This window comes from Thalassophryne amazonica, chromosome 5 (genome assembly GCF_902500255.1).
Source record: "Thalassophryne amazonica chromosome 5, fThaAma1.1, whole genome shotgun sequence".
NCBI classification, from domain to species: domain Eukaryota; kingdom Metazoa; phylum Chordata; class Actinopteri; order Batrachoidiformes; family Batrachoididae; genus Thalassophryne; species Thalassophryne amazonica.
In genome coordinates, this window is record NC_047107.1 from 89,637,473 (window position 1) to 89,656,656 (window position 19,184).

General features: G+C 41.7%; 1 protein-coding gene across 1 annotated transcript in view; it reads right to left on the reverse strand.

Annotated features, from left to right (window-relative positions):
• The window catches only part of si:dkey-13n15.2 (protein transport protein Sec24C), a 64,906-nt gene that overhangs the window by 1,431 nt on the left and 44,291 nt on the right, over positions 1–19,184 (reverse strand). Inside the window, exons 14-17 of the mRNA XM_034170825.1 lie at positions 16,861–16,999; positions 16,499–16,620; positions 4,464–4,643; positions 3,723–3,914 (exon numbers count right to left, since the gene is read on the reverse strand). Of these exons, the coding sequence (XP_034026716.1) occupies positions 3,723–3,914; positions 4,464–4,643; positions 16,499–16,620; positions 16,861–16,999 (633 nt within the window). The remainder of the gene's footprint in view (positions 1–3,722; positions 3,915–4,463; positions 4,644–16,498; positions 16,621–16,860; positions 17,000–19,184) is intronic.

The window sequence follows — 19,184 nt, forward strand, 5'->3', positions numbered from 1 at the left end:
CGTGCGCATGTGTGAGTTTTTCCACGCCTGTCGGTGACGTCATCCGCCTGTGAGCACTCCTTGTGGGAGGAGTCGTCCAGCCCCTCGTCGGAATTCCTTTGTCTGAGAAGTTGCTGAGAGACTGGCGCTTTGTTTGATCAAAATTTTTTCTAAACCTGTGAGGCACATCGAAGTGGACACGGTTCGAAAAATTAAGCTGATTTTCGGTGAAAATTTTAACGGCTGATGAGAGATTTTGAGGTGATACTGTCGCTTTAAGGACTTCCCACGCAGTGGGACGTCGTGCAGCGCTCCGAGGCGCCGTCGTCAGCCTGTTTCAAGCTGAAAACCTCCACATTTCAGGCTCTATTGATCCAGGACATCGTGAGAGAACAGAGAAGTTGGTTTCAGCATTTTACGAGGTCTGTCCATAAAGTATCGTACCTTTTTATTTTTTTCAAAAACTATATGGATTTCATTCATATGTTTTTACATCAGACATGCTTGAACCCTCGTGCGCATGCGTGAGTTTTTCCACGCCTGTCGGTGACGTCATTCGCCTGTGAGCACGCCTTGTGGAAGGAGTGGTCCCGCCCCCTCGTCGGATTTTCATTGTCTGGAAATGGCGGAATGAAAAGGACTTTTTTTCCATCAGAATTTTTTCAGAAGCTGTTAGAGACTGGCACCTGGAAACCATTCGAAAAATTTATCTGGCTTTCAGTGAAAATTTTACGGGCTTCACAGAGAATAAGGACTTTAACTACAGGTTTAAGGACCCCTTTAAAGGACGGTCGGTGCGCCGCGTTGCGAGCTGCAACACAAACCACTGGATCATTTCTAAGCTGATGGCTCTGTGGATATGAGACCGTCGTGTGCTCTTTCTCTGGTTATCACAAGACCTGGACATCAGCCATTTTCCGGCAGATTTCACTTTTAACAAGAGATTTTGTCATGGAAAGCCGCGCGGAGGCTTCGCGCGTCACGACCGATTCGCTGATGAAGCGAGACAAAGGAACACCTCCGTTTCGGAGTGTTAGAGGACAAGTTGGGACATGTCCAGCTCTCCACAAGTTCTTTTATACTCACTCGACTGGTAAGCACTGAAAGCCGAGATAGACATGTCCCAACTTGTCCTCTAACACTCCGAAACGGAGGTGTTCCTTTGTCTTGCTTCATCAGTGAATCGGTCGTGACGCGCGAAGCCTCTGCGCGGCTTTCCATGACAAAATCTCTTGTTAAAAGTGAAATCTGCCGGAAAATGGCTGATGTCCAGGTCTTGTGATAACCAGAGAAAGAGCACACGACGGTCTCGTATCCACAGAGCCATCAGCTTAGAAATGATCCAGTGGTTTGTGCCGCATCGTCGCAGCTCGCAGCGCGGCGCACCGACCGTCCTTTAAAGGGGTCCTTAAACCTGTAGTTAAAGTCCTTATTCTCTGTGAAGCCCGTAAAATTTTCACTGAAAGCCAGATAAATTTTTCGAATGGTTTCCAGGTGCCAGTCTCTAACAGCTTCTGAAAAAATTCTGATGGAAAAAAAGTCCTTTTCATTCCGCCATTTCCAGACAATGAAAATCCGACGAGGGGGCGGGACCACTCCTTCCACAAGGCGTGCTCACAGGCGAATGACGTCACCGACAGGCATGGAAAAACTCACGCATGCGCACGAGGGTTCAAGCATGTCTGACGTAAAAACATATGAATGAAATCCATATAGTTTTTGAAAAAAATAAAAAGGTACGATACTTTATGGACAGACCTCGTATCCGGATATTCCACTGTTAAAGGAGATTTTTTTAATGAAAGACGTGCGGACGGATTGCAGGGTCGGCTTGCAGCCGCTGCGACGCTCCGCCACAGGAAAAACACCTCTGTTGGAAGCCTTAAGGACAAGTTGGAACATGCCCAACTGTTAAACAATTTCTCAGATACTCACTCCACTGAAAGCCATCAAAAGCCGCCTGGATTTTACAAATGGTTATCAACACAGAGGTGTTTTTCCTGTGCCGCCGCACCGCGCCGGCTGCGTCCCGATGCGCGGACACTTCTTCTGAAACTTCTCTGTTCTCTCACGACGTCCTGGATCAATAGAGCCTGAAATGTGGAGGTTTTCAGCTTGAAACAGGCTGACGACGGCGCCTCGGAGCGCTGCGAGACGTCTCGCACCGTGGGAAGTCCTTAAAGCGACAGTATCACCTCAAAATCTCTCATCAGCCGTTAAAATTTTCACCGAAAACCAGCTTAATTTTTTGAACCATGTCCACTTCGATGTGCCTCACAGATTTAGAAAAAATTTTGATCAAACAAAGCGCCAGTCTCTCAGCAACTTCTCAGACAAAGGAATTCCGACGAGGGGCTGGACGACTCCTCCCACAAGGAGCGCTCACAGGTGGATGACGTCACCGACAGGCGTGGAAAAACTCATGCATGCGCACGAGGGTTCAAGCATGTCTGACGTAAATACATATGAATGAAATCCATATAGTTTTTGAAAAAAATAAAAAGGACCTATACTTTATTGACAGCCCTCGTATATATATATATATATATATATATATATATAAATCAAATATCCACTAAATCCGTAGTACGGATCACATGTTGATCTCATCTCATTCTCACAAATGAGAGTGATTAAAGCACTTTTGACTGAGACACAATGCAAAATGTACAACAAATGGGCTTTTCAATATTAAATACACATGTCCACAAAATCCATAATCTGGATCAAATTCAGATAAAATTTTGTCAGTGAGTGCCAGTCTACACCTCTCTTTCAAATATGAGAGTGACTGGGCCATGTTTGTTTAAGATATAATGTAAAATATACATTAAATGGGGTTTTCAATGTTAAATTTAAATGGCCACAAAATCTGTAATCTGGATCAGATGTGGATCAAACACTGTGCGTCGATAAAGGATACCATCCTACATAATGCTCTCAAATATGAAAGAAAATTGATCTTTATTGACAGAGTTATGAATTTTGAAAATTAATTCAATGTTAAAGGATAGGGATTTTCCAATTTTTGAAGATTTTTCCTGACTTTACATTTTACCTTGAAAACTGAAACAGTTCTTGCTCATCAGGATATGAATATTCAGAAAAAATTTCATAACAATATAATTGGGGGCTCCAGGCTGGTCATAGACAAACAAACAAACAGAGGTGAAAACATAACCTCCTCCAACTTCATTGGTGAAGGTAACAAAACGCTTTGCTGCAAAATCCTGTAAGGTAGAACCCAAATAATCCTGCATTCAGGTGAGTAACCCCTTGTTGGAAAAGTGAGAGAAAAATGAGCTCCTCCTTTGTGGCGACTGTGTGAAGTGCAGCAGATGACGTCACAAGTTCCTGGCAGGACTAAACTTCAAAGTTACAGAGTGTATAAGAGCAAACACGTCTGTCAAGCACAATGGCGTCAAAACTACAGATTTCAACAACAATCAATTTTCATCAAATTTGTATTCATGTGTATTATGTTGCTAAAAAGATGAACAGATGAATGTAAACTGCTGATCATTAAAGTTGGAAACATGAAAGCACTTGTTTGTTTTCAGGCTTCCCGTACGATCTTTGGTTGTCGATTCCACAGTGTCATACGAGCATTAAAGTAAATCAAAACAGAACATTACTGACTTATTTCAAAACACTATACTGTGTTTCTGAACACCTGTATGTGAATTTTTTATAAAATCTTTAACAGTTTTGTCTCCAGTACACACGTGCTTTGAACGTCTCACCTCTCCAGACAGCAGGGAGGAGAAGCAGCTGGTGTTGAAGAGCTCCATCAGAGTGCATGCTGGGACATTAGCACCGACCCACAGCAGCAGGGTGAGGGGTGTGTGCACCAGATAAAGACCTCTGGAGTCCAGGCTGACGGCTGTGCAGCGCTGCACTTCCTCTGGATTTGGAGGACTGGATCCGTCCAATGGCTGTGGATGCAGGGTATAAAAAATAAAAAAGTAAAATTCAGCAGAAACGTATCTCAATCTCTGCACAACATCTGACATTTGTGATTTTAAACAAGCAGCGGAGGCCTTGGTGGTCACCGGACCAAGGCTCTGCTTTGAAAATGAAAAAAAAAAAAAAAAAAACTGACAAGTTCAACTTCAAATGCAGGCAGTAATTTGTACTTTGGAAATGTTAATCATGTTTGAGACGCTTTAATGAGCAAGAACTTTTTTTTTTTTTTTTTTTAAAGAAGCCTGTCTTATAGTTTGATTTGATGTCATAAAATCCAGGAATTCCAAGACTGTGTTACTTAATCAACCACCTTGTATAATGTTTTTCTTTCAAATAGGCCTGATTATTGAAAAAAAAAAAAAAATACATCCACCATATGTCTGAGACTAATACTGTAACAGTCGATTTAGTGCGTCTCATGTCAATGTCTGATGCATTTCATGCCGTTACATCAAATTGAAATTTGAGCAACTGGACTGTGTGGCCCTCAGTCTCTCTGTGTCTAGACACACACTGACCAGAGGCAGCAGCAGAGGGTAGAAGAGTGTGGCGGTGTTGCTGGGGTTCATGCTGAGCGCCTGACAGCGCTGCTGTAGCCGCTGGTGGATGGAGCTCCTCAGACCTGGCAACAGCACCTCACTCTTCCTCAGGCTGTTGATGTAGACCGGAAGAGCTCGCAGGAACTGAGGGAGGACCAGCTGGAAGACACACGCAGAAAGAAACATTTCAAATAATCTGAATACCTGGGGTTACTTTCCATTGCTATGCTGATGATACTCAGTTGCACATGCCGATAACTGCTGGTAATCTCATTCAATTTAATTTATTCCATTTATATCGCACCAAATCACAACAAAGATGACTCAAGGCGCTTCACACAAGTAAGGTCTAACCTTACCAACCACTAGAGCAAGTACACAGGCAACAGTGGTAAGGAAAAAGTCCCTCTGTTGATCTGAGGAAGAAACCTTAAGGTGCGTTTACACATAACCAAGACGCGTTACGAATGTCATTTTTCTGTCATTTGTGACACATTCCTGACATTCTTAATGTGACTTAACGCATCTGAATATGTTTCTTAATAGTGCGTGTTGGTGCGCGATATTCTTGATATTCGTGGAGCATGTTTTTGCCTGTCAAAAAATCTTCCATGAATGTCACACACCACCCTCATTTCGTCTCACGTCGTGGAGGTCGCAACTGAGCGTATTGATCCGTCTCGATGAGTAGTGATCCTTAATAGAACGTGACAACGTTCATAGTGTTTCCTGTGATGGTTCTTGGAGCCCAAACTGTCACGCGTTATTACAAAGTGACACGGAAACTGTCAAGTTTTGACACAACTTGTAACGCGGCGTCACATTTCACTGCGCGCCACGACGAATCAGTTTTCTGTCACGTGGGCACAATTAAACTCGGCTCCAAGTGTCGTTCCACAGTTCCTGCTGAAGCTCCTCAGGACGCTCCTGCAGGTGTTCCACCTGCTGTTGTAACCGACGAGCTGGAGAACGAATGAATATGGGTGTGTGTGTGGAGACAATTCACCTCGTTCACAACATGACAGAACTTAACGATGCGCTGTTATGCGCAATAGCGCGCAACAACACGGAACACTATTCTTGACCGTGCGTAATGGTTCATGATATTTCTCCAGCAACACGTGCCATTAATCGTAACGTGTGGTAACAGGTTGCAGCAGTTCCTGAGGACACCTGACGCCTCTGCCCCCCCCACATTCGTGATCAGCGGACAAGAATGTAAACTTTGTGGCATTCGTGACTTGTCGTCGTTATGTGTAAATGCAGCATTAAGCAGACCAGACTCAAAAGGGTGCTACTGACACAACTGACAATACAAATATACAGGAAATTTTGGAAGTCCATGCTGGCGTACAGGATGGGAGATTTGCAGAAGGAGACATCCACTTCAGTTACACCCACTCCCACTTCTGGATGGAGCTGCACCTCAAACAGAGAGCGAGAGAGAGAGAAAAAAAAAAACAGGATCAGACAGCAAAAAGACAACAAATACAGTAAAATTTGTCATCATTAAGCAACAAGAAAAACAAAAGAAATACTAAGGCCACTTAGGGTCAGTGGCCGGTGATCGGAGCTTTTCCACCTGCGAAATATAGCGAAGACTAAAAGACCCAGACTTTAGATAAAGTTGATGACACAACTCACTCCATTTAGTAAAAAAAATGAATTTAAAAGAGTAAAAAGCATAGTAACATACTATGCCAGTATGGTAGCCAAACAAAAGGGAAAATAAGTGTGTGTTTAAGCCTGGACTTGAAAGTCTCAACAGAATCTGACGGTTTTATTGACGCACAGAGATCATTCCACAAAGCAGGCGCACAATAAGAGAAAGCTCAGTGACCCGCAGACGTCTTATTCACCCTAGGGACACAAAGTACTTCTACAAACTGAGAAGGCAGAGCCAGGGCCAGTACGTAGGTTTTAATTAGGTCAGCTAAGTAGGGAGGTGCCAGTCCGTGAATAATTTTATAGGTTAATAGCAGAACCTTAAAATCTGTTCTCACAGGGACAGGAAGCCAGTGAAGAGATGCCAAAATAGGTGTAGTGTGGTCAAACTTTCTGCTTCCTGTCAGAAGTCTGGCAGCAGCATTTTGAACCAACTGGAGAGCCCTAATGCTGGACTGCGGGAAACCAGAAAATAGAGCATTGCAGTAGTCCAATCAAGAAGAGACAAACGCATGAATCAGAATCTCAGCATCAGCCACAGACAGGATGGGACGAATCTTCGCAATATTTTGCAGGTAGAAGAAAGCAGTCCTCATAATATCTCTAATGTGGATGTCAAAGGACAACGTACAATCAAAAATCACCCCAAGGTTCGTCACTGTGTCAGTGTGATGTATGTCACACAAGTCTAGGCTAAGCATTAGCTGGTCAAATTGATGCCGATGTCTCACTGGACCAAGAACCATCATTTCAGTCTTGTCAGAGTTTAAAAGTAGGAAATTTCTCGAGATCCAGCTTTTCACTGATGCAAGGCAATCTTCTAAGGATTTTATGTGGATGAGATTACCAGCAGTTATCGGCATGTATAACTGAGCATCATCAGCATAGCAGTGAAAGGTAATCCCAAAATGTCACAATATGTGCCCAAGAAAAGCAGGGGACCTAAGATGGACCCCTGTGGAACCCCAAATTTCATGTCACTAAGGTTAGAGGTAGTGTTACTGTACAAAACACAGTGAGAACAACTGGTCAGGTATGATGTCAATCATGCAAGGGCATTCTCAGTAATCCCAAAATGATTCTCCAACCTATCGAGTAGAGTATGGTGATCCACTGGATCAAACAGCACCAAGATCTAACAGCACCAGAACTGTAGTGGTGTCTGAATCCAATGCAAGCAGAAGATCATTCACCACTTTAGTGAGAGCCGTCTCTGTGGAATGATATTTTCTAAAAGCAGACTGCAGTGGCTCAAAGAGATTATTCTCAGTAAGATAGTCCACGAGCTGCCGTGAAACCACTTTTTCCAGAATTTTAGAGCAAAATGATAGATTTGATATCAGCCTATAGTTTTTCAATATATTAGGGTCAAAATGAGACTTCTTAAGTAATGGTTTAATCACTGCAGATATGAAACATTTAGGAACAGATCTAAAGGGTAATGACAGATTAATAATTTCCAGCACAGTCGGCCCAAGAGTGGGCCACAGGTCCTTAAACAGTTGTGTTGGTATGGGAACAAATAAGCAGGTGGTGGCTTAGTATTTGTTTCATCAGCACACCTATTGAGATACTATCAAATTCTGTAAATTTAGGTAATACCTCAGTGATGGCACCCACCTCAATAGCAGGGTATAGTGGCTGGGTTAAGGCATGCTGAGATATGTTTGACCTTATGTTGTATATTGTCTTCTCAAAGTAATCGAAAAAATCTTGTGCTCTAAAAGGAGAGCGAATTACAGGTGGTTGTCCATGAATAAGTGTTGCCACCCTGTTGAACAAGAACTTTGAGTTATGTTTGTTTTTGTTGATCAAATCAGAGCAATAGGTCCACTTTGTAGCCAGCAGTGCATGCTTATACAACCCCAATTCCAATGAAGTTGGGATGTTGTGAAAAATGTAAATAAAAACAGAATACAATGATTTACAAATCCTCTTCAACCTATATTCAATTGAATACACCACAAAGACAAGATATTTAATGTTCAAACTGATAAACGTTATTGTTTTTGTGCAAATATTTGCTCATTTTGAAATGGATGCCTGCAACATGTTTCAAAAAGCTGGGACAGTGGTATGTTTACCACTGTGTTACATCACCTTTCCTTCTAACAACACTCAATAAGTCTTTGAGAACTGAAGACACTAATTGTTGAAGCTTTGTAGGTGGAATTCTTTCCCATTCTTGCTTGATATATGACTTCAGTTGTTCAACAGTCTGGGATCTCCATTGTCAAATTTTGCGCTTCATAATGTGCCACACATTTTCAATGGGCGACAGGTCTGGACTGCAGGCAGGTCAGTCTAGTACCTGCATACTTTTACTACGAAGCCACACTGTTGTAACATGTGAGAATGTGGCGTCTTGCTGAAATAAGCAGGGATGTCCCTGAAAAAGACGTTGCTTGGATGGCAGCATGTGTTGCTCCAAAACCTGGATGTACCTTTCAGCATTGATGGTGCCATCACAGATGTGTAAGTTGCCCATGCCATGGGCACGAACACACCCCATACCATCACTGATGCTGGCTTTTGAACTTTGCACTGGTAAATGGTAACTTCTTTTGTCCAGAGGACACGACGTCCATGATTTCCAAAAACAATTTGAAACGTGGACTCATCAGCCCACAGCACACTTTCCCACTTTGCGTCTGTCCATTTCAAATGACCTTGGGCCCAGAGAAGGCGGCGGTGTTTCTGGATGTTGTTGATGTATGGCTTTTACTTTGCATGGTAGAGTTTTAACTTACACTTGTAGATGTAGCGACGAACTGTGTTAACTGACAATGGTTTTCTGAAGTGTTGCTGAGCCCACGCTGTAAGATCCTTGACACAATGATGTCAGTTTTTAATGCAGTGCTGCCTGAGGGATCAAAGGTCACGGGCATTCAATGTTGGTTTTTGGACTTGACGCTTACATGTAGAAAGTTCTCCAGATTCTCTGAATCTTCTGATTGTATTATGGACTGTAGATGCTGGAATCCTGAAGTTCCTTGCAACTGAACATTGAGAAACACTGTTCTTAAAATGTTGGACTATTTTTTATGCAGTTGTTCACAAAGTGGTGATCCTCACCCCATCTTTGCCTTTTGGGGATGCTCCTTTTATACCCAATCATGACACTCACCTGTTAACAATTAGGTGTTCTTTGAACATTCATCAATTTTCCCAGTCTTTTGTTGCCCCGTCCCAACTTTTTTGAAATATGTTGTAGGCATCCATTTCAAAATGAGCAAATAACTGCACAAAAACAACAAAGTTTCTCAGTTTGAACATTAAATATCTTGTTTCGTGGTGTATTCAATTGAATATAGGTTGAGGAGGATTTGAAAATCATTGTATTCTGTTTTTATTTACATTTTACACAGCGTCCCAACTTCATTGGAATTGGGGTTGTAGTCTAAGATAGCATCACGCCACGCAAGGTGGAATGCTAATTTTGAACTACGCCATTCCCATTCTAGACCTATGGCCTCTATGCCTGAGGTCACACAAGTAACCATGTGAACCAAGTGAACAAAGGTGACTTTGTTTTTTGGGGGGTGGGTGGTTTTAATATAGGTGGTGCAATCATGTCAGGTGTAGTTTTGAGCGTTGAGTTTAAACTGTCCACAAGACTGTCTACTGATTGGGCATTTTCCAAACGTGAAGCTAAAATATCAGGCAGTCCAGCAGCGAAAGTACCCACTAAACATTAGATGACCTCTAATTTCCTGCTTTTAAACTCAGATAAAACTGAAGTTATTGTACTTGGCCCCACAAATCTTAGAAGCATGGTGTCTAACCAGATCGTTACTCTGGATGGCATTTCCCTGATCTCTAGTAATACTGTGAGAAATCTTGGAGTCATTTTTGATCAGGATATGTCATTCAAAGCGCATATTAAACAAATATGTAGGACTGCCTTTTTGCATTTACGCAATATCTCTAAAATCAGAAAGGTCTTGTCTCAGAGTGATGCTGAAAAACTAATTCATGCATTTATTTCCTCTAGGCTGGACTATTGTAATTCATTATTATCAGGTTGTCCTAAAAGTTCCCTAAAAAGCCTTCAGTTGGTTCAGAATGCTGCAGCTAGAGTACTGACGGGGACTAGAAGGAGAGAGCATATCTCACCCGTGTTGGCCTCTCTTCATTGGCTTCCTGTTAATTCTAGAATAGAATTTAAAATTCTTCTTCTTACTTATAAGGTTTTGAATAATCAGGTCCCATCTTATCTTAGGGACCTCGTAGTACCATATTACCCCATTAGAGCGCTTCGCTCTCAGACTGCGGGCTTACTTGTAGTTCCTAGGGTTTGTAAGAGTAGAATGGGAGGCAGAGCCTTCAGCTTTCAGGCTCCTCTCCTGTGGAACCAGCTCCCAATTCAGATCAGGGAGACAGATACCCTCTCTACTTTTAAGATTAGGCTTAAAACTTTCCTTTTCGCTAAGGCTTATAGTTAGGGCTGGATCGGGTGACCCTGGACCATCCCTTGGTTATGCTGCTTTAGACGTAGATTGTGGGGGGGTTCCCATGATGCACTGTTTATTTCTCTTTTTGCTCCGTATGCATCACTCTGCATTTAATCATTAGTGATCGATCTCTGCCCCCCTTCACGGCATGTCTTTTTCCTGTTTTTTTCCCTCAGCCCCAACCAGTCTCAGCAGAAGACTGCCCCTCCCTGAGCCTGGTTCTGCTGGAGGTTTCTTCCTGTTAAAAGGGAGTTTTTCCTTCCCACTGTTGCCAAGTGCTTGCTCATAGGGGGTCGTTTTGACCGTTGGGGTTTTTCATAATTATTGTATGGCCTTGCCTTGCAATGTGGAGCGCCTTGGGGCAACTGTTTGTTGTGATTTGGCGCTATATAAGAAAAAAGTTGATTGATTGATTGATGTCTTATTAACATGCAGATCATATCCATATTGCATTTGTAGGGTCCATAGAACATCCATAAGACGTCTAATGTTTAGTGGGTGTAAACTTAACAAGTGAGTGATCAGAGACCACTGATGCAAGAGGCATGATGTCAATATTTGTGACAGCAATACTGCATGCGAGAACCAAATCCAGGGTATTTCCACTAATGTGCGTCGAGTCCTGAATACATTGCTGAAATCCTAATACATCCATAATTTCCATATAGGATTTGTAGAGGGGATCAGAAGGCTTGTTTGTATGAATACCATCAATCAGAATGTTATCTGCACTAGTTGTAGGGATGGGTATTGATAAGATTTTATCGATATCGATGCCATTATCGATTCCGCTTATCGATCCCATTCCTTATCAATACCTCCTGTGAATTTTCTGTGTATTAAAAGTAGGCTTTACAGGTTTTCTATGTCAACAACATTTTATTGAGTCTTAAAATAAATAAATATGAAATTGGTCACTGGATCTTTGATCTCTGGACACAAATAAAATCTGTTCATGGTGGATCCTTGATCTCTGGACATAAACAGAAATAAACAAAATCTGTAATTTTTCTCAAAAGCATTTCCTTTCAGACACTGACACAAATGTAACTCCATAGGATCTGAGCTGAGCTCTTGCAAGCAGATGCACTGCAATTCAACAATTCAATATTATTCATAAAGAACACAGGATGTGTCAATTTGGGACGAAAAAATGTTTTAGTCTGTTGTAGTTTGTTGTCTGTGTTACAGCGTTTGGAAAGAGGTGTCATTTGATTTAAAACGGTGATTAGCTCTGAAGTTATTAATTCCGACCAGACTCTAACTTGACTCGGCAGAGAGCGGCACAGTGTTTGGAGCTGTGCAAACGGAACGGAGGATGATTCTCGTTTGTTGCTCGCAACAAGACATGAGTCCCAGTTAGTGACTTTAATCTGCACAAAAGTGACTCACAACTGACATATTTAAATGGCTTTGAAAGGGGTTAAGAAGCGGACTTGCCGCTTCTGAAAAGCAGTGAAGCAGAGAACCAATGAAGCAGTAGGTCGGAGCACTGCTTCACTGCTTCAAGATTCAAGAACAGCCGCTGCAGAAGCTGTTGATTACAGACCCGCTGCAGGGTCTGCAATCAGTGTAAAGAAATGATCATTTTCCTGATAAAACACCCTCAAAAACAACGGCCGCTCTGAAGGACCGATAAGGGAATCGTAAAGCAAAAAGGCTATTAATGCCGGAGGATCAAATAATATATTAACAATTCTTGAAAAGAACCAGTTATCGATACCCATCCCTAACTAGTTGACAAGTTAGAATTAAACTCACCAAATTCATCTAAGAATTCAAAGTATGGGCCAGGGGGCCTATATACAGTGATACAGCTGATTTTTACTCTTGTGACCTTGGCAATACGTAGCATCGTGGGTAGAGCGGAGAATCAGATGTTCAAATGAATTATATTTATGACCCCTAACAGCTAATAAACTAAACCTACAATTATAAATAACAGCAACACTCCTGCCTTGCTTCGCATCATGAGGGGCATGACTAAATGTGTACGCCGGTGGGCAGGCCTCATTTAAGGGGAGGACAGCAGTAGGTTTAAGCCAGGTTTCATATAACCCAAACATATCTAAGGGATGATCCATAAATAGATCATGAATCAACATGGATTTTGAGGACAGTGATCTTATGTTAATGAGACCCAGACTAAGGACCTCAGTGGGGTTGACAATTGGACTGTTTGGATTTAGGGGTGATTCCAGAGTAGCATATATAAGATGCCTAGAAGTAGGTTTAGGTTTGAGACATTCCACGCAGGTTGTAGGTAGCAGACAAAATATTTGATATTGCTGGAACATCCATCAGGCCATCCTCAGTTTCAACGTCATACAATGTAGTAATGGGTATTAAGTTTGCAAAGCATATCCCTCTATGCTTTGCAAATGTTATGGTTCTGAGGCCAGGATTTAAGCAGAGTCTGACATTTCCCAAAAATTAGGACAGTCAAGACAAATGGTTGAATTTCAAAGAATGCCCAGGATGAGTGCAAGACTGGTGGCAAAGACACAAAAACAGTGGAGGAGCAGGAACAACAAAAATACAATGTTCACCCCCTCAGGGTGTGAGGAAGTCCATGGCATGAGGAGGCATGGTTAAACTTGGTCAACTAAGACAGTGGAGTGCAACCTGAGCTGGCATCTTATTGCCTTCCATCAGTAAAAAGCTGGATATACAACAATGTCTTACTTTTAAACTCCAACAATTTTGAAATGATGGTCCTTGGTCCAAGTGAGTCATCAGCATCAGGTTGATCGTGTGTCATACATCACACAAACAAAGTGAGGAACCTTGGGGTGATCTTTGATCCTATATTGTCCTTTGACCTACACATTAGAGTTATTACAAGGACTGCTTTCTTCCACCTGTGAAATATAGCAATTAGCAAAGATTCGTCCCATCCTGTCTATGGCTGATGCAGAGACCCTGATTCATGCATTTGTCTCTTCTCGACTGGACTACTGCAATGTTCTTTTTTCTGGTCTATTGCAGTCCAGCAGTAGGGGTCTACAATTGGTTCAAGATGCTGCTGCCAGACTCTTGACAGGATGCAGAAAGTTTGATCACATTACACTGATTTTGGCGTCTCTTCACTGGTTTCCTGTCTCTGTGAGGTCGGATTTTAAGGTTCTGCTACCTACATACAAAATTATTCAAGGACTAGCACCTCCCTACTTAGCTGAACTAATTAAACCCTACGTACCAAACCAGACTTTGCTTTCTCAGGGTGCAGGACTACATTGTGTCCCTTGGGTGAATAAAGAGTCTGTGGGCCACAGCGCTTTCATTTATCGTGCACGTTTTGTGGAATGATCACCCTGCATCAATAAAACAATCAGATTCTGCAGAGACTTTCAAGTCCAGACTTAAGAAGCACTTATTTTCCCTTTCATATTGCTAGCATACTGGCACAGGATGGAACTATGCTTCCTATCCTTTTAAATTCATTTTATTAGTTATGGAACAGGTGTCGGCCTCGACTTTATCTAAAATCTGGGTCTGTTAGTGAAGCTTAGGGCTAGCAGCCTGCGATCACATTAGTATTTTCTCTGCTTACTACTGATTATTATACCTTAGGTGTAATAATTATACCTTAGGTGTAGTTTTTCCATCCGACTGATTCTGCTGTTTATCTCTCTGTCCGAGGCTTGGATAGTGGGACGGCTACTGAAGACAGGGTGCTGGACTGACCGTGAGATGCCACGCCTGAAGCTGGTGCCGTACATTGCAGTCTGTGTTTGGAATGTGCATTGCCATGGGAACAGGCCCACGGATGGCATGAGGAATGCTGGATGACCCCTGCCTGTGGCATAACCGCCTGCGTAGTCTTCTTATGAAATACATATTCTTTTGTTATTATGTTATGTTGATTTGATTTCCTGTTTTCTGTTTCTTCACCTTTGTAAAGCTTTGCAAAAACCTTGTAAGTGTTAGAATAGCGTAAGCAGTGTGTCACCCCTTTGAGTTTGGTCTGCTTGAGTATTCTTCCTGAATATCAAAGGGAGTTTTTCCTTACCACTGTCGCCTGTGTGCTTGTACTAGGGGTTGGTAAAGGTTAGATCTTGCTTGTTTGAAGGACCTTGAGGCAGTTTTGTTGTGATTTGGCGCTATATAAAAAAATAAAAAAATTGAAATGTCTTGGTTTATGGAGCACAAAAGCAACAGTCCTTAAAGTTCCAACCTGATTCATTTTCTCACATGTGGTGACGATCAGGCTGAAATACAACCCAAATTACAATGACGTTGGGACGTTGTGTGAATGTAAATATAAACAGAATACAGTGATTTGCAAATCCTCTTCAACCTATATTCATTTGAATACACCACAAAGACAAGATATTTAATGTTCAAACTGATAGACTTTTTTGTTTTTGTGCAATTATTTGCTCATTTTGAAATAAATGCCTGCAACATGTTTCAAAAAAGCTGGGACAGTGGCAACAAAAGACTGGGAAAGTTGATGAATGCTCAACTCAAAGAACACCTGTTGGGAACATTCCACTGGTGAACAGTTTAATTGGAAAAGGGTGAGTGTCAAGATTGGGTATAAAAGGAGCATCCCCAAAAGGCTCAGCCGTTCACAAGCAAGATGGGGTGAAGATCACCACTTTGTGAACAACTGCGTGAAAAAATAGTCCAACAGTTTAAGAACAATGTTTCACAACGTTCAATTGCAAGGAATTTAGGGATTCCATCATCTACAGTTCATAATATAATCAGAAGATTCACAGAATCTGGAGAACTTTTTACACGTAAGCAGCAAGGCTGAAAACCAACATTGAATGCCCATAACCTTCGATCCCTCAGGCGGCATTGCATTAAAAACAGACATCATTGTGCAAAGGATCTAACCGCGTGGGCACAGGAACACTTTAGAAAACCACTGTCAGTTAACACAGTTCATCGCTACATCTACAACTGCAAGTTAAAACTCTACCATGCAAAGCAAAAGCCATACATACATCAACAACATCCAGAAACGCCGCCTTCTCTGGGTCCGAGCTCATTTGAAATGGACAGACACAAAGTGGAAAAGTGTGCTGTTGTCTGATGAGTCCACATTTCAAATTGTTTTTGGAAATCAAGGACATTGTGTCCTCCAGACAAAAGAGGAAAAAGACCATCCAGAGTGTTACCAACGCAAAGTTTAAAAGCCAGCATGTGTGATGGTATGGGGGGTGTGTTAGTGCCCATGGCATGGGCAACTTACACATCTGTGATGGCACCATCAATGCTGAAAGTCAAGCCACATTCTTCACGTGTTACAACAGGGTGGCTTCATAGTAAAAGAGTGCGGGTACTAGACTAGCCTGCCTGCAGTCCAGACCTGTCGCCCATTGAAAATGTGTGGCGCATTATGAAGCGTAAAATATGACAACGGAGACCCCGGATTGTTGAACAACTGAAGTTGTACATCAAGCAAGAATGGGAAAGAATTCCACCTACAAAGCTTCAACAATTAGTGTCCTCAGTTCCCAAATGCTTACTGAGTGTTGTTAGAATGAAAGGTGATATAACACAGTGGTACACATACCACTGTCCCAGCTTTTTTGAAATGTGTTGCAGGCATCCATTTCAAAATGAGCAAATGTTTGCACAAAAACAATAAAGTTTATCAGTTTGAACATTAAATATCTTGTCTTTGTGGTGTATTCAATTGAATATAGGTTGAAGAGGATTTGCAAATCATTGTATTCTGTTTTTAATTTACATTTTACACTCCCAACTTCATTGGAATTAGAGCTGTAAAAGGACATGGAAATCAAACATTTCATGGTTACAACAATAAAAAAAAATTGAAACAACTACAAACATAATGACTGTACCAGCCGTGACCTCGACATATGACCTCCATATCTGAAGTTCTTATGGCACACAAACACACATTACAAACCTTACCTGTCCAGCAGACACAGAAGCACAGCAGCAGTGTTTGCGGTATGACGCTAACAGTTCCGTTATTTCCATCTGAAGTTCTTCTCTCAGCTCCTGTAGAGGGCGCTCCAACACTGCACAGTACACTGGGCAGATTTTGACACAAAGTTTGAAAGATTTTACTCTTTAAAAAGTGGCATTTTAAAACAGATATTTTAGAGTACACATGTATATTATTGCCCTACGGTCTGACAAATTTGTAGGAGTGAGATAAAACAGAGTGACGTTTTTGAAGAATACTAAAAAGCACTCATTGTTTTATGACCTCTTTGTTGTGGCATAAAAATATTACTTGATTGCATGATTGTACAGTACGTGTTTCTTACTCTTTTTGCAGTAAAAGGCAAGTAGTGTTTGGGCCTGGCAGTGTCTGAAAGTGTCCTGTAGCTGGCGTGAGCATCGCAAGCTCAGAGTGTGAACCCGTGTCCTCCTTTCCCCTGCCTGGGTACTATAAATTAAAACAGCCTAGAAAACAAGAGGAACATGAGTTTATTGTGCAGGTCTATAAATAACAGTAAGTTAAAGTGGGTGGGTACATTTTTTTTTATTTACAGTTTATACAGTTTTCTTAAATAAACAAAACCAGAAGAACATAAATGACTAAGACAATATAATTTCATAGACAAATATTTATATGAATATTAATTTTTATATAACAATTAATAAGCCCAGTGGGAGGAGAAAAAAAGCATCTAAATCATAGTAAGATGTCACAACTAATTATTGTAATGTCTTATTTGCTGGCCATCTATACACTCATAATAGAAATCTTCAACTGGTTCTACATACTACTGCTAGAGTTGTATCCAAGAGAATAAAATGTAACTGTATAACATTACTTTATTTGTTTCCTGCTTATGAAAAGTCAGATTTTAAGGTTTTTCATTTAATATATAAAATTTTAAATAATGAAACCCCGTATTTCCTGGTTAATTTTGTAAAGCCTTACATACTTTCCAGTGCCCTGCATTCTCACATGTTCAATAAAGCCCCTCTATCAATCAAAAAAACAATATTTAGTTTTTAACGGCGTCTGCATGAGGCCTTGCGTGTGCATGTACATGAGCTTTTGACAAAAGCGGAAGTTGTGCAAATAAAGCCGTCTTTGAATTTGTCCAAGCTCTATGTACCAAGAATGTTTCATGTTAATTTGAAGATTTTGGCAGTAATAGGACCGGACCTATGGTGAGCACAGACAGACGGACAGATGGACGCAAAGCTTTCACAAAACCTAATGGCCATATTTGATGGCCTCGGGTAAAAAGGCTATGTTACAGGTTTTCTAGCATGAAGTGTGTGAAGCTCACAGAGAAAAAATTAAATATTTCAAGAAAGTATCTCTGTTCTATAGCAAATTTAAGAAAATGAGAAATTCATGGACTGATTTTTTTTGTAGCATCTGTTCCTGCTGCTGATCCACACTAGGATGAAACTACAGAGGTTAATAATGAGTATTAGAGTCCGCAGTCGCACTGAGCCATGGCCAGGCAAGGAGGCGTGGTCGCCATTTTGGATCCAGGAAACTCAGTGGGCAGTGCGCACTGACGCTCATTTACTCTCGTCAACAAACAGGTGGAATATGCTGGAAAACTGCACATGTTGGCAAAGCCACAAACGAAGAAGGGAGACAAAATTTCCTTCCATAAGTAAGTGGTTTTATTTATTCTTGTCACTTTGTCCATGACATTTGGTTGATAACAAGTGTATGTTGCCTGCCATGCCTGTGATGTCCGCGGACACGCAACATTAACTCTTCACTTATGTCTAGTTGATATTGTCCCCTGCGAGACCGATGTCTAGTTACTTGTAATACTATATATATATATATACACTCAACAAAAATATAAACGCAACACTTTTGGTTTTGCTCCCATTTTGTATGAGATGAACTCAAAGATCTAAAACTTTTTCCACATACACAATATCACCATTTCCCTCAAATATTGTTCACAAACCAGTCTAAATCTGTGATAGTCAGCACTTCTCCTTTGCTGAGATAATCCATCCCACCTCACAGGTGTGCCATATCAAGATGCTGATTAGACACCATGATTAGTGCACAGGTGTGCCTTAGACTGCCCACAATAAAAGGCCACTCTGAAAGGTGCAGTTTTGTTTTATTGGGGGGGGGATACCAGTCGGTATCTGGTGTGACCACCATTTGCCTCATGCAGTGCAACACATCTCCTTCGCATAGAGTTGATCAGGTTGTCAATTGTGGCCTGTGGAGTGTTGGTCCACTCCTCTTCAATGGCTGTGCGAAGTTGCTGGATATTGGCAGGAACTGGTACACGCTGTCGTATACGCCGGTCCAGAGCATCCCAAACATGCTCAATGGATGACATGTCCGGTGAGTATGCCGGCCATGCAAGAACTGGGACATTTTCAGCTTCCAGAATTGTGTACAGATCCTTGCAACATGGGGCCGTGCATTATCCTGCTGCAACATGAGGTGATGTTCTTGGATGTATGGCACAACAATGGGCCTCAGGATATCGTCACGGTATCTCTGTGCATTCAAAATGCCATCAATAAAATGCACCTGTGTTCTTCGTCCATAACAGACGCCTGCCCATACCATAACCCCACCGCCACCATGGGCCACTCGATCCACAACACTGACATCAGAAAACCGCTCACCCACACGACG